Here is a 24845-nt window from a genome sequence, read left to right on the forward strand (position 1 = left end):
CGTTGCCTATGCACTGACAATGAAGTTGAATTTGAATAAAATCACTAATAAAAAGTGTCATATTGGACTCGTATTTAGTGTAAATACAGGACATGATTCACGTGGAAGGAACTGGAACACTGTGTGAGGTTTACACTGCAAAAACTCAAAGTCTTTCCAAGAATATTTGTCTTATTTCTTGTCAAAATGTCTCATTTCTAGTCAAAACTAAACTCTTTCCACTTCAAATAAGACTCATCACCTAAAAATCTACTTGTTTTTAGATCATTTCACTTGTTTCAAACAAATTTTCACTTGAAATTAAGTAGAATAATCTGCCAGTGAAAGCAAAGTTCTTTGTGCTCGTAATAAGAAAGAAAAACTTGCTCCACTGTCAGATTTTTTCTACTTATTTCAAGTGAAAATCTGCTTGAAAGAAGTAAAAAGTGTCTAAAAACAAGCTACTTTTAAATGTGATGAGTCTTATTTTAAGTAGAATGAGATTTGTTTTGACTAGAAATGACATTTTGACTAGAAATAAGACAAATATTCTTGGTAAGTATTTGCAGTGTAATTAGAGCCTGAACGTCAGGGGGAGTTATAGTTTATAGATCTGTGTGTAGAAGGATGAAACCATCAAGTCCCTGCTTCTGTTCTCCTGACCTGAGTTTAATAAAAAAACCTCCAACACCAGGTCTGGGTCTGGTTCGGGCAGTGTTCAGTCCAACTCTTCACTAACAGGGATTTTAAAACATGGAAGAAGAATTAAAAAAATAATCTGAGGTGAAGAAAACAACCAAAAAAAAACAAAAAACAAAACAAAAACCCTCAAAAAAGACGAGTTGATGCTTCGTCAAATAAATAAAAACACAATTATAAAGAAGAAAAAAAGGGAAAAAAAAAAAAAGTTGATTTAAAAAAAGGTTTATATTACAGAGGACCAGCCCCTCACTATTAACCCTTCACTCCCCATCGAGCAGCAGCAGCGGCGGCGGCGGCTGCTACTCAACTAAAAGTTTGTTCACTGTACAAAAACGGATCTAAAGAGGGAGAGAGCAAGCAGCATGGAGGGAAGATGGAGAGAGTGTGTATGTGTGAGTATGTATGAGTGTGTATGAGTGTGTGTGTGTGTGTCTGAGATAAGGGTGAGGGCTGGCAGGCAGGCAGGTGACGAGCTGCTTCAGATGCTGTTCAGAGATCCTGGTACTGAACTGTGCTGAGATGAATCTGAACCGGTGCCGTCTGAGGGAGAGAGAGACAGAGAGAGAGAAAGGACAAGTGAGTTCAGTATCCAGGTGAAAACAGGTGAAAACTCTTGGATCACAATGACCAGGTCTCGGCCGGTTCACCTCCACCGACCCATCAGACGACTACGGGCAGAAATATGTGTCACTAGAAACTGAATTTGAATCATTTATGTTTGAATTTGAATGGCTAAACTTGAATAACTGCATTAAAAAACTGAATTTGAATCACATTTGTTTAATTTGTATCGTTTAATTTGAATTATAAAACGGAAAGGTGAAATCCGGCAATCTGATTGGTTGTTAACCGTGGTATAATGTATAATGTATAATATACCACGGCTACTATTCTAAAGCCTTATCACAGCGTAGGCTATCACTCCGCCTCAGGCACGTATGACTGGTATGAATGGAAGTTGTTGCAGTCCGTAGCAAAAGACAGTTGATGTTTTTACGATGTTAAAAATGGACAAAAGTAGTGTAATTCACATGTTTAAGGTGAACTTTCACCTCCAGAGGGTTAACAATGGTAGAGGGGACTGAGCAGTGACTTTCACCTGAAAAAAAGCGGAGGAAAAGACGAGATGCAGAGCTAACTTGGAGCTAACGTCTGGAGAGGTGGGACTATTTCTTCACAGTGAGGCTATTTTATTGGATAATATGTATTTCTGGTTGAATAAAACTACATGAAATTGATTGCGTATCGCTCTTCCATATTGTCATGATTGGTAACCGTTTTATAAAAGCAAATCACCAGTCCGTGGTACAATGAGCATATACCACGGACTGGAGTGATATAGTATTGCTTAATCATTGCATTTATTAGTTTGGAACTGGAACTGAAACTGAATGCAAGATTATGAAATTTTAATTCAGTTTATCTGAAACCATATTTGATCCTCACTGAAAATTCAACTCTCTATATACATGTACAGTATTTTCACATTCAGTTCACACAATTCAATTTCTATTTACTGTGACAGACATCCGGATCGTTAAAAGAAGAGCAATCGAGCGCAGATACACAGGACTCTTCTTCGGCCAATCAGCACTCACGATTTTTGAGCACGTAACATAGTGGTAATTTATTTACCTTAAAACTGACTGGTTGCCACGCGCCATAAAACCATACAGTCTATGGTCACATGAGTTCTTAAGTCATGGTGCTTCAGTGTGACCTTTGACCACCCGATGAATAAAAGTGAATGTTTGAACCTGATGTGATGAAATAACTAAACCGACACAAAGCGTCATGAGAAAATAAAAAAAATAGAACAACTACATTTCGAAGGATTTCTGGATGGACAGTGAAATATTTACAGATCTGTGACGAAGCGTTAAGGTCACAGTGAGGAAATAAAAGCTTAAATTTCAAGAGTAAACTCGCGTTATTGTAATTTTACATGAAAAAAGTCACAATATTCTGTTTTATGCTGTTTTTAGGAGCTTTAACATGAGGAATGTGGAGCCTCTATTGATAAACTAAATGTTTATTCTTTTGGGAGACAGATAGACAGCAGCTGTTTGAAATAAAACCAAAAACAAGGTAATTGTTAGGAATATTTCGATTATTTTTTAATACTTTTTATAAATATTCTACTAAATTGCTGTAATATTACAGTTTTTTTCCTTGCAATATTACGATTAATCTCTAAATTTCAGATTTATTTTTCCCTGCCCATGTGGCCCTGATACTCCAGTCAACAAATGTAATCAGTATTTGGTGAATTCTGTTTATTTCAGAGCGTTCTGTCGTCTTACTTTTGTTACCGTCTAAAAATATATAAAATCTGTTATATAATATATTCGTTTGTCAAAAACTTCTACAGCTTTTGTAAATTTGTTGTTAAATTCTAACTATTCTGCTCATAACATTAAAAAAATTAACTGAAAATGTTTCTAAACTTTCTTTAAATCACATTTTTACAACTGAAAAATTAATTGTACAGGAAGAGATTTATTTTATTATTATTATCATTTATTTAAACTTGTGAGGTCAGGATGTATTTTGTGGTTATGTAATGTTAATGTGCAAAACCAGCGACGTCAACACTGACAGTGAAATGATAATGAGTTTCTCACCGTGGGCGGAAGCAGCTGTGTGAGAGCGAGCGTGAGGAGGGATGAGGGTGGAGTTCAGCTGGGGCTGGATGGACAGCTCTGCAGAGGAAAGAAGGAGGAGAAGAGGGAGAAGACGGAGGAAGAAGAGAAGTTGGTGAGTCACACAACAAAACGAGTGTATTCACTACTCACCAGGAAACACCAGCGGACTGAATTTTAAACACAGATCTGACTTTCTGCTGTTAAAAGGATAATTACCGTTTTTTTTTTTTTACAATCTGGACCTTATTTCTAGCATAAAATCCGATCATTTCCTCCCCCAGATAACTTTGGTATTTTAATACATTTTTAAGACTTTTTCAAGACCTTCTCAATATTTTTCAATACCTCACCGCCACTTCAAGCTGTAACCATTTACATCAGTGACACTTTTTTACTTTTTTCAGTTTTAGTTTGTGATAAAGACTATAGACCACTATGATACAACAGAATTCAAAATAGGTTAGGATAATAAATCAAAGGCAAAATTTATCAAAAAAACAACAACAAAAAACATTGCTCCACTCTCAAAAAACCAAAACAACCATCTTCTTTTCTTTTTTATGTACCAGTTCATCTTTGTTTTTTAATAAAATGAATAAATTCACACACTTTCACAATGTTTTTTAGGACTCAAACTCTTGAACAGCTAATTCAGAAAAAATACCTTCAAAATTTAAGACTTTACAAAGTCAAGAAAATACTTTTTGATACGTTTTAAGGGTCTTAATTTTCCCAAAATTGATTTATCACCTTTTAATACTTTTCAAGACCCCGCGGATACCTTGCTCCAGCCGAGAGGCGCGTATATCCGTATAATGGAGTCTACAGGGCAGCAGAATGCAGCCTCTAAATAACACATTATCTGCAGAGAAACTCCTTCATTTCACCAATATTTAGTTCTGATAGGCTAGTGCTATTCCCCTCTGAGTCCGGGGTTAGCTGTTATCAACATCCGGGGTTTTTATTTTAACATTTTTATCTCAACTAGCCGGAGCTTTAGTGAGTCCAGGTTGAGGAGAGGAAGCCTGTGGAAGCTCAACTTCATCCAGCTGCTCATTTTGTTCTGACAAGTCAGAAACACGCAGTTAACAGACCGTAGCATTAGCGGTAGCAACAAGCTCAGAGATGACATCATCCAGGTCAGAGGTCAGTAGGTCAACCTACAGACCCCGGATGTTGATAACAGCTAACCCCGGACTCAGAGGGGAATACCGTAAAACTTCAAATAAAGGCCCGGGCGTTTATTTGCTTAAATCGCTCAAATCAACAGGCGTTTATTAGGGACCTGCATTTATTAATAGTGTCCAACCTAAATCTCACCAGATATAACAATTGGATCTCTTTCTGGGGAAAGAGGCTTCATTCTGTGGCCGCAGGTGGCGGTGAAACGATACGCGTTTCTCGAGACATTAAACACGGCCGGGGCAGACCTCGTTCTCGGTCTCGCTGACCTCCGCGGTCCTGGACCGCACAGGAGACCGCCGCAAGTTTCAAGAGCGCCGCTCCTCTCCCTCACTTCAGCACCTGTGTTGGTTTGCACCACCGTCCTTTTTTTTTTTGAGGGAATGAAGTAGATAATGCAACGTAGCCTATAGCCTACCTAATACGTATATGAGTAATCAGAGAATAGGTTGTTTACGCTAGCCTACTTTTAAAAGGAGTGAAGTCATTTAAAACGAGGAGCGAGCCGAGCCGAGCCGACACGGTGCAGCCCAGGACAGGTGCTGAAGTGCGGATGAGAGGAGTGGACAGACCGGGCAGGAGCAACCAGCTGAGAGGCGTCTCGTCGGTCCTCAGCCGACTTTAACGTCTAGAGACACCCGCTATATTTGCATAGAATATTTTTTGGCAACCAGAAAAACAATGTTTGACCCGGCGTTTATATGGGATGGGCGTTTAATATAAAAAATATTTAGCTACACCCGGCGGTTAATTGGGACCGGCGGCTAATTGGGACTCGGCCATTATTTGAAGTTTTACAGTAGCACTAGCCTATCAGAACTAAATATTGGTGAAATGAAGGAGTTTCTCAGCAGATAATGTGTTATTTAGAGGCTGCATTCTGCTGCCCTGTAGACTCACATTATACGGATATACGCGCCTCTCGGCTGGAGCTCATTTCATCACAACCACTTGTAATGACACCAAAGTTATCTGGGTGAGGAAATGATCGGATTTTATGCTAGAAATAAGGTCCAGATTAGGGATGTCACGATTACTTGTTTTCACAATTAATCGTGATATTAAACGCCCAAATAAATTAATCGTAAATGTTCCTTAATACCGTCACTTTACGAAAAAGATTATGTCGGATCTATATCGGCAGATGTGCGCAAAAATAAAGGTAAATGCACAGATACTGGTCCATTTATTTAACGTAACATTGAATTGGTAGTAATTTAAATGTTAGCGTGTCATTTTTAATTAAAAAAAAGCAAAACAAAACAAAAAACGATTAAAATAAACGCAAACATTTGGTATAGATGACAATTTATGACCTGAATATTTCAAACATTTCCCCCGGGGATTAAGAATTGGTCATATATTAATAGATACTTGAAATATTTTGTGTAAACAATGAGTAATGTAATTATATTTCGACTATGTTTGATTTTACACATTCATAGTGTTGTGAAATTAATTAATAATCGTACCAAGAAAATCTATAATCGTGACATCCCTAGTCCAGATTGTAAAAAAAACGGTAATTATCCTTTAAAGCCAACTACAGAGAGAGTCAGTGTGTGTCTGTGTGTGTGTGTGTGTGTGTGTGTGTGTGTGTGTGTGTGTGTGTGTGTGTGTGTGTACCTGTGGTGCTGAAGTTGAAGAGCATGGGCAGGTCGCGGCCGCTCGGCAGCCGTGTGTTGGGCTGACGCAGCTCGTCGAAGAAGGCGTGCGAGCAGGCCTCTAGCGGGGAGAAGCGCGAGGCCGGCGTGTACTCCAGCAGCCGGGAGCACAGGGCGATGGCCTCCGGGGGGGTGCGCGGCTTAAACACCTGGGGAGACCGCACACACAAACACACACACAGCTTTATAATCACACAAGTTCAATGTGAACCAATCAAACTCTGATTAATCGATACAGGAACACTGAACGTGTCCTTTTCAGGTTATACTGTAACCCTGTTGTCAATAGACACACGTGGCGACGGTGCTTCAACCGAACTACACAGCTGTTAGGTGATTGGCTGTTTCCCCGTCACTGTCCCACATCCTTGGGTTTTACAGGGGCGTCTCAATAAACTAGAATAACATGGAAAAGTCTAGGCTGTTTCCAGTAGTTCAAGTCAAATGGACCCAACCAAGTAGAGAGCATATAGATGGACATACTTTTCAGAAGGCCAACATTTTCATCTTAAAAATGCTTTTTTTTTTTTTAAATTGGCCTTTCCTAATCCTAAATTTTTTAAAGATACTGCATTAATACTGAAGCTAAATTGTCCACTGTCCACTGCAGCATATGAATGCAATGAAAAGAATAAAATCTGATTGCCAGCTATATGTTAAGATATTGTCCAGGTTAATGTTTTTAGCCATTAAAGGCCCTTCAGTTCAAGATTTCAACTGTGATCGGGCACATCTGGCTCACTTGTTCAAACGGAGGGTGTAACTGCTACTGGTCAAATAATGTGAAATAGCAGGTAATTTTAAAGTAAATACTGCTTTCTGAAGAAAGAATTGTTGTGTACAGTCAACAGGAAGGATTTTAGTAAGATATACTGTAGGTCATGAGCGAAAGTATGCACCACACAGCCAGGAAAAAACCTCTTATGCAGGGCAAGTAAGAATTTAGATGGAGCCAGGGCCGTTGTATAGGGGAGAAAGGTGATGATAACTCTAGGGGCCCAGCGCCCAGTGGGGCCCATAAAAAACCCCAGTAGTCTAATCTTTGTATGACTGATTTATTCTGCGTAAGATCCTGACTAATACTCATAGTACACTGTAAAAACTCAACATCTTTCCAAGAATATTTGTCTTATTTGTTGTCCAAATGTCTAATTTCTAGTCAAAACTAATCTCTTTACACTTAAAATAAGACTCATAACCTAAAAATGAACTTGTTTTTAGATCATTTTCACTTATTTCAAACTAATTTTCACTTGAAATAAGTAGAAAAATCTGCCAGTGAAAACATGTTTTTTGTGCTTGGAATAAGGAAGAAAAACTTGTTCCATTATCAGATTTTTTCTACTTATTACAAGTGAAAATATGTTTGAAAGGAGTAAAAAGTGTCTAAAAACAAGCTACTTTTAATATGATGAGTCTTATTTTAAGTAGAATGAGATTTGTTTTGACTAGAAATGACATTTTGACTAGAAATAAGACAAATATTCTTGGTAAGATACTTGAGTTTTTGCAGTGTAATGCTGCATTAGCATCAAAACAAAGAAGGCTAAATAATAAATGATAATACATACGTGGTCTAAGAAAAAAAAAACTGGAAAAGTTAGGGGGAGGGGCCCACTTTAGTATTCTTTAACGGGGCCCAGAATTCCTAGCAACGACCCTGTCTGTATGTTCCTCCGTTTGTGAGTCGTCTCAGTGAGGAGTGTTGTACAAATAAAATGTGTTTCCTTCACTCAACAGAGATGGATCTGTTTGAGGATCAGCTCGACTTCCTGAGGTTCATTTACAAGTATTTCATTTTGAAGGAACCCCGTCAGTGTGTGAGGTGAAGTCTAAAAACAGCAGCCGCCTCCTGCAGCTCCTGCAGCACAGAACCATCATCCACTCTCTAGTGTTTTTATTCTGGAGGTTAATCGACGTCAACCTGCAGATTTAAATATTCTGTGTAGGCAACAACAACAACAACAACACGTCTACGGCCTCGCTGTGTGGTCACATTTACACCAGTTCTCTTTTTTGGAAACGAGATGAAATACTGTAAATTCTCAATCAGAAGCCGAGTCTGTTTCTATTTTCTGCAACTTCCTGTGAATGTAGGAAACCTCTCAAAGCCCACGAGCGTCTGATTGAGCCGTTTCTAAGCTGCTTCGTTCCTGCTTCAAATTCGCGTCAAAAAAAAAAGTTGCTATTTAAACTTCTGCGTCTCTTTCCTTCTATTCTTATTGTTTTAACTCTCCTGTTTCCTTCTGGGTCAAATTGACCCAATCTGTTCCCTTCCTCCATCCTTCCTTCTTCCCTTCCGTTCTCCCTTCCTTCTTTCCACAATCCTTTTTCCCTTCCTTCCCTTCCGTCCTTACTTCTTCCTCCTTGCTCTTTTGATCAGATTGACCTGATCTGTTCCCTATCCCTCCATCTTGTTTCCTTTCCTTCCTTTTTCCTTTCTTCTTCCTTCCTTGAACAAATCTTCCCTATCCCTCCATCTTTCTTTCTTTTCCTTCTTTCCCTTCTTCCTTCCTTAAACAAATCTGTTCCCTCCCTCCATCTTTCCCTCCTTTTCCCCTTCCTTCCTTCCTTCCTTCCCTTCGTCCTTACTTCTTCTTCCTTGCTCTTTTGATCCGATTGACCTGATCTGTTCCCTCTCCCTCCATCTTTCTTTCCTTTCCTTCCCTTTTCCCTTCTTTCCCTTCTTCCTTCCTTAACCCAATCTGTTCTCTCCCTCCATCTTTCCTTCCTTCCTTTTTCCGTTCCTTCTTTCCCTTCGTCCTTCCTTCTTCCTCCTTCCTTGAACAAATCTGTTCCCTATACCTCCATCTTTCTTTCCTTTCCTTCCTTTCTCCTTCTTCCTTCCTTGAACAAATCTGTTCCCTATCCCTACATCTTTCTTTCCTTCCTTCTTCCTTTCCTTCTTTCCCTTCGTCCTTAATTCTTCTTCCTTCCTTAAACGAATCTGTTCCCTATCCCTCCATCTTTCTTTCCCTCCTTTTCCCCTTCCTTCCTTCTTCCTCCTTCCTTGAACAAATCTGTTCCCTATCCCTCCATCTTTCTTTCCTTTCCTTCCCTTTTCCCTTCCTTCTTTCCCTTCTTTCTTCCTTGAACAAATCTGTTCCCTATCCCTCCATCTTTCTTTCCTCCCTTTTTCCTTTCCCTTCGTCCTTACTTCTTCTTCCTTCCTTGAACAAATCTGTTCCCTTTCTCCATCTTTCCTTCTTCCCTTCCGTTCTCCCTTCCTTCTTTCCACAATCCTTTTTCCCTTCCTTCTTTCTTTCCTTCCTTCCTTCCCTTCGTCCTTCTTTCCTTTCTTCCTTCTTCTTCCTTCCTTGAACAAATCTGTTCCCTATCCCTCCATCTTTCTTTCCTTTCCATCCCTTTTCCCTTACTTCTTTCCCTTCTTCTTCCTTCCTTGAACAAATCTGTTTCCTATCCCTCCATCTTTCCTTCCTTCCATTTTCCTTTCCTTCTTTCCCTTCGTCCTTACTTCTTCTTCCTTCCTTAAACGAATCTGTTCCCTATCCCTCCATCTTTCTTTCCTTCCTTTTTCCTTTCCTTCTTTCCCTTCTTCCTTCCTTAAACGAATCTGTTCCCTCCCTCCATCTTTCTTTTCCTCCTTTTCCCCTTCCTTCTTTCCTCCCATCTTTCCCTTCGTCCTTCCTTCCTTCCTTTCTTCCTTGACCCAGGAGGACAACAGGAGGGTTGAACAGTAACAACAGAACCATTGGAGAGGATTTTCCATCTTTGCTGAGCAGAAGATTTGTTCAGAATTAAATAAAAGCCGGTCCCAGAATATAAAATAACGTCACAAAATTCAGAATTAACACAAAACAATCTCCAACTTCTCTGATCTTCACTCGTCTGTCGGAGCTCTTCACTCTGAATATTTTAAAACCAGCGTAATAAAAACCAGCGTCGTTGTTTCACAGCTGTTTGAACAAAACAACAAGACTCCTGCAGACGTCGCCACGGAGACTGCTGCTGCCTGGTGTGTTTTTGTTTGTGCAGAATAAATAATTAGTTGTTGGATAAACTAAGAAAAGGACAGACCTGCAGGAGAACAAAGGGCGCCGGGTTTATCAGGCATCTAACAATCTGTGGAATTCAGTTTAGTCCTACTCTGCAACTCTCTCAAGTCTCTAAGAATCACTCCTACTCCCTCAGATATTTAAGACCTCGTGATGCATCCTAAGTGGTTAAAGGGATAGTAGCATTTTTTTTAAAGTGGGGTTGTATGATGTACAAATAGCCCCTAAGTACTTTAATTGCAGTAGCAGACTCTCTGCACTCCTCCCGTTAGCAACGCCAGCCCATAATAGCCCTGCCCAGAGATTTACAGCATACAGTGTTGTGAATGGACCCAAAGAAACGGCCTATTTTTGTAGCCTAAAAGAGGTTTTACCTGAAAAAAAATACACAGTTCCATTGTTCGCTATAATATAATTTTTTCCAGCCCCTCAAAGTGCAGGAAAAACACAGTTTTTATTTGGACCTAACCAACTCACGTATCCCTCCGCCCAGGGTTAGCGCCCGCCGATGAGCAGTTGGTTAGGTCCAAATAAAAACTGTGTTTTTCCTGCACTTTGAAGGGCTGGAAAAAATTATATTATAGCGAACAATGGAACTGTGTATTATTTTTCAGGTAAAACCTCTTTTAGGCCGTGAAAATAGGCCGTTTCTTTGGGTCTGTTCACAACACTGTATGTTGTAAATCTCTGGGCAGGGCTATTATGGGCTGGTGTTGCTAACGGGAGGAGTGCAGAGAGTCTTCTACTGCAATTTAAGTACTTAGGGGCTATTTGTACATCATACAACCCCACTTTAAAAAAAATGCTACTATCCCTTTAAGGAGTCGCCAGTAGGAGACGGCACTGAGGACGCTGTGGTTTTTGTTTGATGACGAGCAGTTCAGATCAAATGATATCGTTCAGACAGAGCGGGTTTCATCCTTGTCACGGATTTTAATAAGAGCCGTCATCTCACCAGTCACCTCACGCAGCAGCAGAGCTTTCAGAAAGAATTAAAGGTCGTCACATCACAATGCTTCGAACTATGTAACTCTGATGATTTGAAACCATCATCAATTAATGAACTGGAAAGATTAGGAAACGTTTATTCTTGATTTTTGATTAATTTCCAATGCAGGCCTTTATGTTTTGTATTATTTTGTCGATTATTGTCAAAATACGATTGAATATACACAGTTTATTTAACTATTCACTGAGATATTTCTAAGATATTTCTTTTCCATCGCTGCCCCCTCCCTCTGGAACTCACTTCCCAAACCCATCCGTATGTGCACACACCTCCCAACATTCAAGACCATGCTCAAAACTCACCTTTTTAAATTAGTTTTACTGTAATATACAATTCATTTTGTGTGTTTTATACTGTTTTATTGCTGTTTTTAAATTGTATTTCACTCTGACTTTGCTCTATTTTATGATTTTTAAAGTGTAAAGTGTCTTTGAGCATTTGTAAAAGTGCTTACGAATAAAATGTATAATTATTATTTTATTTCAGTATTCTTCCTCCTTCCTTAGATAAGGGATTCCATTCAGTGATTGGTCATTCCTATAAATTTGAAAGTGACGTCATCTAAATTTCCATTTTCCAGCACATAGTACTGTGGAAACTCAGCTCTGAGATACTTCAGATTCAGTCCTACACTTGATAACTAGTGCAGTTTTCAGTGAAGAATTTTTTTTAAATTCAAAAGTCAACTCATGTAATTCTAGAAAGCTTGATAAATATGGCACCAGGTGTGTTTTATTTTATTTACCTTGGTCCATGGATGAGCTTTGATCTGAGGGAACTTGAACTCTGTGTAGTTCGGGTTCATCTCTCGGATTTGCTCCCGTGTCGGCGTTCCCAGCACCTGCAGAGAAAGAAAACACGGAAAATCGTCACGGAAAAACATGTAAAAGATAAATCTGATGAATCATATTTTTTATCTAAATAATCCAACACTGGCAGTAGCAGCAGCAGCAGCAGAAACCACAACAATAACAACGTTAACAGATACTATCCAGCTAATAAAAACTGTATAAATGAAGTTAATTTTAAAACCCTTTTAAGACTTTTTCAAGACCTTTTCAATATTTTTCAATACCTCACCGCCGCTTCAAGCTGTAACCATTTACATCAGTGACACTTTTAACTTAACAGTTTTAATTTGTGATAAAGACTGTAGACCACTATGATATAACAGAATTCAAAATAGGCTGGGATAATAAATCAAAGGCAAAGTTTATAAAAGAAAAAACAAAACAAACATTGCTCCACTCTCAAAAAACAAAAACAACAATCTTCTTTTCTTTTTTATGTACCGGTTCATCTTTGTTTTTTAATAAAATGAATAAATTCACACACTTTTACAATGTTTTTAGGACTCAAACTCTTGGACAGCTAATTCAGAAAAAAATACCTTCAAAATGTAAGACTTTATAAAGTCAAGAAAAGACTTAAAGGGATAGTAGCATTTTTTAAAAGTGGGGTTGTATGATCTACAAATAGCCCCTAAGTACTTTAATTGCATTCGAAGACTCTCTGCACTCCTCCCGTTAGCAACGCCAGCCCATAATAGCCCTGCCCAGAGATTTACAACATACATTGTTGTGAACAGACCCAAAGAAACGGCCTATTTTCACGGCCTAAAAGAGGTTTTACCTGAAAAAAAATACACAGTTCCATTATTTGCTATAATATAATTTTTTCCAAGTGCAGGAAAAACACAGTTTTTATTTGGACCTAACCAACTGCTGATCGGCGGGCGCTAACCCTGGGCGGAGGGATACGTGAGTTGGTTAGGTCCAAATAAAAACTGTGTTTTTCCTGCACTTTGAGGGGCTGGAAAAAATTATATTATAGCGAACAATGGAACTGTGTATTTTTTTTCAGGTAAAACCTCTTTTAGGCCGTGAAAATAGGCCGTTTCTTTGGGTCTGTTCACAACACTGTATGTTGTAAATCTCTGGGCAGGGCTATTATGGGCTGGCGTTGCTAACGGGAGGAGTGCAGAGAGTCTTCTACTGCAATTAAAGTATTTAGGGGCTATTTGTAGATCATACAACCCCACTTTAAAAAAATGCTACTATCCCTTTAATACTTTTTAAGAGTCTTAATTTTCCCAAAATGGATTTATCACCTTTTAATACTATTCAAGACCCCGCGGATACCCTGGAATCCTGGATGATGTAACCGCGGTGACAAAACAGGAACAGATGTGTCCAGATGTGTGCGATCAGCCGTGACAGACTCACCTTGATGATCTCCACTAGCTGGTCCACTCCGCTGTCTCCGGGGAATATGGGCTGGCCCAGCAGCAGCTCGGCCAGGACGCAGCCCGCCGACCAGATGTCGATGTTCGCCGTGTAGTCGGTGGCGCCGAAGATGAGCTCGGGGGCGCGATAGTACCGCGAGCAGATATACGACACGTTGGGCTCACCGCGGACCAGCTGCTTGGCGCTGGAGAGACACAGACACACAGACACACAGACACACAGACACACAGACACAGACACAGACACAGACACAGACACAGACACAGACACAGACACAGACACAGACACAGACACACACACACACACACACCCACACACACCCACACACACCCACACACACCCACACACACACACACACACACACACACACACACACACACACACACACACACACACACACACACACACACACACACACACACACACACACACACACACACACACACACACACACACACACACACACACACAGAGACAGGATTCATTATTACACACGTTACTATTATTATTACTATTACTATTATTATTATTATTATTATTATTATTATTATTATTATTATTATTATTATTATATCATCATGTCTAATTCTTTTTAAGGGTGGATTACCACTCCTGTTGTCCTCCTGGGTCAAGGAAAAAAGGAAGGAAGGAAGGACGAAGGGAAAGAAGGAAGGAAGGAAGGAAGGGAAAGATGGGAAGAAAGAAGGAAGGGAAAAAGGAAAGAAAGATAGATGGAGAGAGGGAAGAGATTGGGTCAATTGGGTCAAAAAGGAAGGAAGGAAGGAAAAAAAGGAAGGAAAGAAAGATGGAGGGAGGGAACAGATTCGTTCAAGGAAGGAAGAGAAGGGAAGGAAGGAAGGAAGGAAGGAAGGGAGGGAGGGAGGGAGGGAGGGAGGGAAAAGGATTGTGGAAAGAAGGAAAGGAAAGAAGGATGGAGGGAGGGAAGGAAGGAACAGATTCGTTCAGGGAAGGAAGAAGAGGAAGGGAGGGAGGGAAGGAGGGAGGAAGGAAGGAAGGAAGGAAGGAAGGAAGGAAGGAAGGAAGGAAGGAAGGAAGGAAGGAAGGAAGGAAGGAAGGAAGGATTGTGGAAAGAAGGAAGGAAAGAAAGATGGAGGGAGGGAACAGATTTTTTCAAGGAAGGAAGAAGAGGGAAGGAAGGAAGGAAGGAAGGAAGGGAGGGAGGGAGGGAGGGAGGGAGGGAAAAGGATTGTGGAAAGAAGCAAGGGAGAGAGGAAGGAAAGATGGAGGAAGGGAACATAATAGGCTCGTTCGAGATGAACTGCGCCTCGCCTGGACGGTCGGCGAGAGCAGGCGGCAGCAGCAGGGGGCGGTGACAGAAAGCTGCAGTCAAGTCGGACAGTTTCCAGCCGCCGTCAATACAAACAGGAAGTCACCAAAGTATATATTTCTTATGCTGTACTGCAATTGTCCAATAAATAACCAATATATTTCTCAGGATATAAGTTTGATTCAGTGTGAATATTTTTTTAAGCAGTATAGGCCTACAACATGAGATTCATATAATCCAGCATTATACAACAACACGTAGTGTTTGCAGTCCTAACTAAGAGCCAATCAGCTCATGATGCGGTGCGTTTCCCATCATGCCCTGAGGCTTGCAGGCGGTTGCAGTCGGTGGAGAGCAACTGCGGCGCCTGGCTCTAAAAACTGCGGCCGCCTTGATCTCGTGAGGTTCGTTGCAGGCGCGTGCATGACGTCAGAGCAAGTCGGGATCAAGTCGGACACAAATCTAACCGGCATGCATTGTGCGCTGGTCACCGGCGATCGATTCTGCGCACGCCTGGCTCATCTCGAACGCACCTATTCGTTCAAGGAAGGAAGAAGAGGGAAGGAAGGAAGGAAGGGAGGGAGGGAAAAGGATTGTGGAAAGAAGGAAAGGAAAAAGGAAGGAAAGAAAGATGGAGGGAGAGAACAGATTCGTTCAAGGAAGAAAGGAAGAAGGGAAAGAAGGGAGGAAAGAAGGAAGGGAAAAGGGATTGTGGAAAGAAGGAAGTGGAAAGAAGTAAGGGAGAGAGGAAGGAAAGAAGGAAAGATGGAGGAAGGGAACAGAAGGACGACAGGAGGATTAAAGTGAAAGTCCGAGTGGAACTGACCTGCCGAAGTCACAGAGTTTGAGGATGGCCGTTTCTGGGTCGACCAGCAGGTTCTGGGGTTTGATGTCTCGGTGACAAACTCCCTGGGAATGGATGTAGGCCAGACTACGAAACAACTGGTACATGTAGACCTGAGGACAACACCACAACACAACAACACAACAACACAACAACACAGGATCAGCTCAGCACAGAGTAAAAGACACAAAACATCAACATCAACTACATTAAAGTATTGATCCTAACTTTTATTCCATTTTATTTTATTCTCTTGATGTACTCTTGATTTTCTTGATCTTATTACTTTGATGTTTGTTATATTAATTTACTATTTGTTTTCTTTTTTACCGTATTTTTTTTAACCTTTTTTTTAAAAATATATAATCTGCTATTATGATTACTGTTGTTATTGTTTTTTCTTCATTTAATTATATTAATTATATTAATTATTATGTTTAAAAAGAGACATAAAGAAATGATTCTCCAGAGATACATTGAATAATTCACACAAGGTGTTTGCTTGCTTACTATTTGGATTAAAATGTGTAATGTGTAAAATGTTTAATTAGAACATATAGTTAAAATTATAGGGGTAGGATTAGATAAGTTTATACTTCTTCCTATTCCTTTTCGCTCATGTAAACTGCATTGCTTATGAGATGTTACTTTTTTTGTGTATACATTTTTGCTGTTCACTTATTTCCTTATTATATTATTATTTTAGCTTTTTTTTTTACATTGTCGTTTACATGATCGAAATAAAGATATCAATCAATCAATCGATAAATGTGTGACTGCATCAGGTGATACGTTTTTTCTCGCTCTCTCTGTCTTGAATTTGAATCACATACTGTATGTAAAGCACATTGGTCAACATCTGTCTTTAAATGTGTTAGTTGCCTTCTTTTAAGCTCTATAAATGAGTGTGTGTGTGTAGTTGCATGACTTTGGGTTTAATTTTTCTTTGTTTTGTCTGCTTTTATGGTGTAAGGCACTTTCTGCTACATTTCATTTGTATGAAAAGTGCTCTATAAATAAAGTCTGATTGATTGATTGATAGAAATAAAGATGACTTGACTATATTCATGTATATGTTCTAATACAGTATATGCTAGAAATTTGATATGAAATATGATTGCATATTATTCACAAGACAGATTTCAACATAATTTGTGTAGAAAGAATAAGAGTTTTAATGACTGCTGTAATATTTTATCTTACCTATTTTACCTTTACCTTATTTATTCATAGTATATGTAATATATATTCATCATTTATTCTATGAAAAGTAAACTAGATACTAAACTTGCAACGTGTAAATGATTCAGTATAAAAAAGCAAAGCGACCCGGTGAGACTCACCTTGACGTATATTATGGGAATGATGCTCTTGGCCTTGTTAAAATGCCTGGCAACCCTGTAGACCGTCTCAGGGACAAAGTCCAGCACCAGGTTGAGGTACACTTCATCTTTCTGGACAAACAGACAGAGAGAGAGATGAAGGGATGGAGGGAGGATAGGAAGAGGATAAAGATAAATACCAGGGATGCAAACGGGTCAGGACCAAAAAAGAGAGGAATTGTCTGGCGTGGGGGGGGGGGGGGGGGGGGCGCACCATTAACAAATTAGTACATTACAATATCATGGAAAAGTCAATTTCCAGTAGTTCAACCCCAACCAAGTATTGAGTGCATATAGATGGACATAGTTTTCAGAAGGCCAACATTTCTATATTAAAAATGCTTAAAAAATAAAAAAAAACATCCTTTGCAATATCTCAGTTTTGGAGATACTGAATTTTAGGTCTTCACTGAATGTTAGTCATAATTATTACTATTAAAATAAACTGAATTGTTTCATTCAGTGTGTAATGGACATATAGGCCTATATACAGTAATGTGTTAGTTTCACTTTAACTGAACACATTCTACATCGCGGAGGCGACGTCTTTCCACTTAGGGCTTCCTGCACCTCTGAAACGGGGCAGAGCTCCGTGGAAACACCTGCCTGACACAGCAACGTAGGGAACCGTGCATGTCCGCGGTGCACAGCTCCACAGACATGCACGGGGGAAAAACGGCGGCGCCGTCGCACCGACTGCACGCGGATACGCGCCGCTTTAATGAGCGCGCATGTCGCGCGTCTACATGGAGGTCGGCTGTTATCAGTATAATCAGAGACAACCATGAATGAGTTCGCCTCAGTTTCACGTGATTGTCACTGTCAGCCTGTTAGAAAAACATTTTACTGACCCCAGCTGAGACGCTGAGACCCCCCCCTCCCCTCCCTCAAAAACAAAAACTCTTCGGATCTGAACGATTCACACAAGTCACCTAATTGGTCATGAAAAAAGCGAGTTTCGCTTTTCGGCGCGCTGTTTGCATCCCTGTAATACATACCGTACATACTGTATGTCAATATACAAGATAAATGCATTTCCTTGTACTATAATATGAGAAACTTTTAATATGTAAATGTGACTTTTTAATGAGTCAGAACAACCGGCTGCTATGACGGCTCAAATAAAAACAGGAACAAATAATACACATATTAATAATATAATGATATTGTTTCCAGTAATTTTACTTCTGCTACATCTAAGTCACTGTTTCTGTATTTGTCAGTGAAAGAAACAGAAACTGCTTCCTTTTTTTTTAGGTTCGGGGGAATTTCTCCACATGTTGCATTTGAGTAATCTCTGATCTTTAATGTGCCTCATGTGCAGCGCAGCATTTCCTCTGTGTGTACAGTCTCCTCCTGAAACCAGCCTGTGACTAAGCAGAAGTTTGTTTGATCAGATCAACAGTTTGATTTTCTCTTCTGTTCTGCGACTGTGTGTTTCTAATTTAATTTACTCAAATCTCTCTTTGATGATGATTAAAAAAACAACGAGCTGAAGCACCTTCTCGCCGCTGGAGTAGAAGAAGTAGCGTAGTCTGACGATGTTGCAGTGGTCCAGCTTCCTCATGATCTGTAGTTCTCGATTCTGACAAAACACACGAGAGGAAGAGGCGGGAAAACAGGAAACCAGGTGAACAAAGTGAACAAACTCAACAATTCTCACAGAATAAAGAAGTCCAAACATCCAGAAAAATTACAGTTTAAAACATTATCTGGCTCCTGGATCCTGGTGTCTGGAAAAAAACAGACAACCCTTAAACACACCGTTTAAAGGATAATTACAGTTTTTTACAATCTGGACCTTATTTCTAGCATAAAATATGATCATTTACACACCCAGATAACTTTGGTGTCATTACAAGTCGTTCCGACGAAATTAACTCCAGCCGAGAGCCGCGTATATCCATATAATGCAAGAACACGGGGCAGCGCAATGCAGCCTCTAAATAACACATTATCTGCAGAGAAACTCCTTCATTTCACCAATAATCATTCCACTTCGGCATTCGGGTCCATTTTTATCTCAACTAGCCGGAGCTTTAGTGAGTCCAGGTTGAGGAGAGGAAGCCTGTGGAAGCTGAACTTCATCCAGCTGCTCATTTTGTTCTGACAAGTCGGAAACACGCAGAAACGAACCGTAGCATTAGCTCGAGGTCAGCAGGTCAACCTACAGACCCCGGATGTTGATAACAGCTAACCCCGGACTCAGAGGGGAATAGCACTAGCCTATCAGAACTAAATCTTGGTGAAATGAAGGAGTTTCTCTGCAGATAATGTGTTATTTAGAGGCTGCATTCTGCTGCCCTGTAGACTCCATTATACGGATATACGCGGCTCTCGGCTGGAGCTCATTTCATCACAACCACTTGTAATGACACCAAAGTTATCTGGGTGAGGAAATGATCGGATTTTATGCTAGAAATAAGGTCCAGGTTGTAAAAAAACGGTAATTATCCTTTAAGGGTTCCCAGGAGAGATGTGACGTACCTTGAACCTCTTGTCCTGCAGAACCTTCTTGATGGCGACCATCTCCTGGCTGTCGATGAGTCGGGCCTGGTAGACGACGCCGAACGAGCCGTTACCGATCACCTGCAGGGAAGGAGAGCAGGTTACATCATCATCATCATGAGGTCACGAGGTCACAGTCAGACCAGCAGCTCACTAGTTTCACAACTTTAATACGACTTATAGAGGTCCTATGTTTTGGAATGGACTACCTCCTTCATTAAGATCCATTTCTTCTTATTCACTTTTTAAAAAGCAGTTAAAAATACATCTCAACTTCTCTTGAATTTCCCGCTCTTTCCTCTCTCTCTTTCGCTCTCTCCATATCCCACATCCTTACTTTGTCTTTTTATGAGTTTAATTAATTAATTTTTTGTATATTATCTCTATTGTCTTTATTTGTTACCGAATCACTTTGCACTTTATTTCTTTATTTTTTTCTCATTTCTGTTCATTTTTGCTCATATAACATTGATTATGTATGCACTTTATCTCTTTTTTTTTTTATGTTTATTTGTTACCCATTGAAATTTGTCTTGCTGTAATTTGTTATAGGGGTGGAACCTATGTACAAGCCAACCGGCTTCGTTCCCTCCTTGCACCATTTAAATTTGTGTGCTAAATAAATAAACTCTAAACTTGTTGGTTTGAAGTAAGTCAAAAAAAATGGTGACACTGGTTAAAAGCTGTGTTCACAAGCAACATTTAGACCACTTGATGAATACTAGTTGTTTTCTAATTTGAATTTAGAGACAAATATTACAGCTGTGAATAAGAAATAAGATTTTTTTTTTAATTAACAGAAACAAAAAAACATAAAAGAATAATTTAAATACAGAACGAATGAATTTGCACAAATCAAAGTAACCATCAATGCTTTCTAAATTTTAATTTCAATGACATTTTTCAAAGTTTCAGAAAATTTATCAAATATCTGTGGGTTTTATGTGTTCGGACTAAAAGTCAGTCATTTGAACGCACCACACCGAGCACAGGGAAACTGTGGTTTATATTTAACACTATTTAATCTGACATTTTATGGAGAAAATTAATGAAAGACAAATAACTAACATTTCTGGTGTTGATTTACTGAGCGAGTCATTTAAAACAAATCAGTGCATGTGTTTGGATTCAGTGTAATAGAGCTGTGAAATTATATTATATTCTTATGACGGATGATTATTAGACCAACGACACTGCAGAGTTTTTATAGAACTACTTGATAACCTTCATATACGTTAGGCAACGTGTTTCTGATCAGACGCTGTAATAAGACTTAGAAAAGTGTGATAATAATAATGTTAAGTGTTATTTATTAGAATTCCCATTTTTAATGATGTGTTTATTCATTTTCTTACATGCAACTAGCAGACTTGCACACAGCTGCCAACTCTCTTTCTTTTCTGGTTTCTCTGTTATGTTATGTGTGTGTTTGTGCTGTTATGCTGTTATGTGTTTGTGTTTGTGCTATGAGCGAGGTGTGCGAGCCACCAAATGGAATTGCCCTTTAAGGGATGAATAAAGTAGTCTTGAATCTTGAATCTTGTTGTAAATGTTAATGTTAAATAATGTGAGAAGAGGAAACCAGGAAAACCTGTCGGATAATTACACCCTGCACTCGTCCTATGGAGTTTCAACAGCGTTTAACCGACACTGTTACATCATGTTTATAAAAATCGAGACAGACGGGCGGCCATGACGGTTATAAACCTCAGCCAATCAGCAGCGGCCATGCAGAGTCAGGTGATGATGATGATGATGATGATGATGATGATGAAGGTTGCAGCCTCACCTTGATGTCAGTGTAGGAGACTTCCTGTGGGCGGTCCGGCCCCTGACCCGGCGTGGCCACCACCGTTGTCACCTTCCCGCTGTCTCCTAGGAAACGAGCAGGAACAGAAGTTAAAATAAAATGGTGAAGGCATCAAAGACTGTATTCTTTCCTTTTTATTCTGAACAGGAACACTTTTGTTTGGGTGTAACATTATTAACAGGTATTTCTGTTCACTGCTTTATTATTATTATTATAGAAGTTATTATAAGGAGGATTAAATTTGTCCTGCACGAGCTCAAGATATGAAACGGATTCACAACTTCGCTGAAAAACAAAACCCCGGCGTGACACTGGAGTCGCGGACGCTCGGCCTCCACATCTGGGCCGACGCCGGTTCCGCCGGTCGTTGGGATATTTAGGTTAATGACAGTCGGGTGTGAGCACTGAGCAGCGGATGTCAACTCTTCACAGAAGTCTCCGAGGAGGAGAAGAGTTCACATTCAAGACTCTGAGCCTAATTAAACCGGGAGTGAACCCAAAAATAGGCCAGCCGCCTTCCTTTGTCCTGAGAAAACTGTTTTAAGTGGCGACGGCTCTAAAAAATGTGAGGATTATTAATGTGTTTTAATTCACAAACCAGTGCAGCATAAAAAAAAACAACTATCATAAGCTTTTAGAAAATCTCTAATCCGACTCTCCACATCTACATTTCCAGTGTGAAAGACACATTTTTTATGCGTGTTTAGGTTGTAAATAAGTCAGAGCCTGATCAATAGATGGTTTTTGGGGCTGTAAAAACCTCTGATACCGAATTATAATAATAATAGTGGCAAATATGTGTTGAGCACAATAACTATCGGCCAATAATTATTGGCAAAATACACCTGTAAGTCAGATAATTACATTTTTTTGCTGTTTACTGGAGCTAATTATATAATCAGCCAACATTGCCTTGATTGATACTGTGCTATAATGTTACATTCATCTGTACTCACTACAAATGAACCTTTCTTAACCTCAGGTGTGTATATAATTAACTATTAAAAATGTTACTGTTTCGTGCATCCCTATATTTAACTAATAATAAATAACTTGCAGGAAACTCTCGGAAAATGTTGACAAAATGAATAAAAATCAGTAGCAACAGGTGAAAATCCTGTAGAAATAAGATCAAACCTGCAAAAACTGACTGAACGAACACGACACTAACATTTATTTTTCTCTCTCAGACGGTCTAGAGTTCACCTGCACAGAAACGGTTCTGATCAAGAGGATTCAATCTGAACAGAAGAACCAACTAAATATCCCATAAAAGTACGAAACAGCCTCAGTCTGTTTGTTCCAGTGTTGGTTTCTGCTCCAGTCTCGTGTTGTGTTGTTTCAGACAGTCTCTATTGCTCATGTTCACTGTTCCACTCGTCTTGACTCAGCATCTTTACACCACAATGAAAAATAGGAAACTTTATCTGTTGTTACAGTAAATTTAACCTGCCTCCTCCTCCTCTTCCTCCTCCTCCTCCTCCTCCTCTGTTTCTATTATTTCTGCTGTTGGTTAAATAGAGGAACTACAGAATATTTAAAAAAAATCCAGATTCAGAGTTCAGCTATTCAGAGACATGAAACCCTGAGTCATCTCAGGATGCGAACCGTCAAAGTGGAAGAATAAGGAGGAAGAAGTTCGAAGTTTTTCTGCCACTTCATAAATCAAACGTCACGATCGGTGGAACAGAGAAGAGGTGGTGAAGCTCTGGATGAATCTGGGACCAGATGGAAATGTCATTTTGGCAAATCGGCCCATTGCCATTATAATCCCTATAGTCATAGCAGTAGGTTCGTTACCTTTAATTGTCGGTGCAAGCTGTTTTTAGAACGGCGGAGCAGAGCCGTGAGCTGCTCAGAGCTACACTACGGAGGCTCATTATGGGATTTCTTGGTTTCACCTCATCAAACTCATCAAATACACAATCCAACAACTCCACAACGCTCTGGTGGACAAGTTGTGAGCTGCACATTCACCACGCTATGAGATAATAACACAACGTTACCACACAGAGTTGTTTTAGAGGGAAATGCAGAGACTGTTGATGAAAAACTGTCCCTGAAGGCAACGTGCATCAGCTGGTTTTGCATGAATTTCCCTCTAAAACAACTCTGTGTGGTAACGTTGTGTTATTATCTCATAGCGTGGTGAATGTGCAGGTCACAACTTGTCCACCAGAGCGTTGTGGAGTTGTTGGATTGTGTATTTGATGAGTTTGATGAGGGAAACCAAGAAATCCTACCGACAATTAAAGGTAACAAACCTACTGCTATGACTATAGGGATTATGACAATGGGCCAATTTGCCAAAATGTTGAACTATCCCTTTAAATAATGGAGCAGCAGCAGCAGCAGCTCTGAGTCCAGTTGTCATCGTGCTGTATCACTGTCAGCTCGACCTTGTCCACATACTTAATTCTTTGTTTACCAAACAACACAATGCACTTATTGATACGTGCCCCCTCTCCTACAGCCAGGACTGCATGTCCTGCTTGGAGCTCACACACACACACACACACACAGTCACACATACACACACACAGTCACACACACGCACACACACACACACACACACACAGTCACACACAGTCACACACATACTAAACTGTCCTCAGCCACTAAAGTGTGCTGGTCATCCAATAGGCACGCTGGCGATATCTGTTACAGCTGAGACTGTAAACCCTGCAGAGTGACCGGGTCACTGAGTTCCCCAACTCAGTGACTGGGTTCATCCTCTAAACAGGGACACACACACTTTAACACACTAACACACACACTTTAACACACACACACACACACACAGGGTTCCCACTCTTTTCTTAACTCATTGAGTGCCGCGCTCCTTTCCAAAGTTTTACTCAAGTGTACCGGCAAATTAGACCATATTTGACTTTTTATTTTAGAGCCATAGTGTATTCTATATTATTGCCACCAACACATACTGTAGCTCATTTGAAAGGTTTAACTTTATCCTTCAAATGGCCACAAACCGTTTGTTTCTACGTGCCTCCGTTCCTGAGAAAAGTCAAGCTAAACATGGCTGGGTTTCACCAAAATCCCTCCTTTTTTTCTAGAAAAGGAGATAGAGCGTCTTTTATGAAAGGTGCGCTGTTTGTGCCTGTCGCTCTTCTCACACTCGCATTTCTGGATCAAAGGGCTCGTATAAGATAAATATACACAACAATTGTTGTTCTATTCACAAAACCACCATCGGGGGCGGGGGGGGCGCCACTAAACAGCAATAACACAGACGCACCGTGCCGTGTCACAGCCTCTCGCCGCGGAACGTGAGGCTCTGCCGGCCACAGCGGCTCGCGAACACCGGTCCCGCCGGTGGTCGCGGTCCGTCTGTGGTACGGGTCGGTGGTGCCGGTCTGCTTTGGTCCAGAGACCATCAGATTTTACCGCGGGAGGACTTTGGGGAGGACACGGTGTTGCTCCAGATGAAGACCGGGCGGGACAGTGGGCTGAGAGCTTCCTGGTTCAGCTCCCAGCTGCTGCAGCCTCGCGGGTGAGAGCGGAGCAGCAGCGGAGCAGCTGCGCTGCATCTGCATGCAGAACTCCGTTTGC

General features: G+C 40.3%; 1 protein-coding gene across 1 annotated transcript in view; it reads right to left on the reverse strand.

Annotated features, from left to right (window-relative positions):
- Positions 1-523: 523 nt before the first annotated feature.
- LOC146977891 (glycogen synthase kinase-3 beta-like) overlaps positions 524-24845 on the reverse strand; it is a 36434-nt gene continuing 12112 nt past the window's right edge. Inside the window, exons 2-11 of the mRNA XM_085790673.1 lie at positions 21255-21340; positions 19445-19546; positions 18459-18542; positions 16919-17029; positions 15558-15688; positions 13423-13627; positions 11943-12038; positions 6135-6321; positions 3306-3383; positions 524-1221 (exon numbers count right to left, since the gene is read on the reverse strand). Coding sequence (XP_085646799.1) covers positions 1160-1221; positions 3306-3383; positions 6135-6321; positions 11943-12038; positions 13423-13627; positions 15558-15688; positions 16919-17029; positions 18459-18542; positions 19445-19546; positions 21255-21340 — 1142 coding nt within the window. The 3' untranslated portion in view covers positions 524-1159. The remainder of the gene's footprint in view (positions 1222-3305; positions 3384-6134; positions 6322-11942; positions 12039-13422; positions 13628-15557; positions 15689-16918; positions 17030-18458; positions 18543-19444; positions 19547-21254; positions 21341-24845) is intronic.

Source organism: Trachurus japonicus, chromosome 11 (assembly GCF_045865225.1).
Source record: "Trachurus japonicus isolate A0001 chromosome 11, Traja_1.0".
NCBI lineage: Eukaryota > Metazoa > Chordata > Actinopteri > Carangiformes > Carangidae > Trachurus > Trachurus japonicus.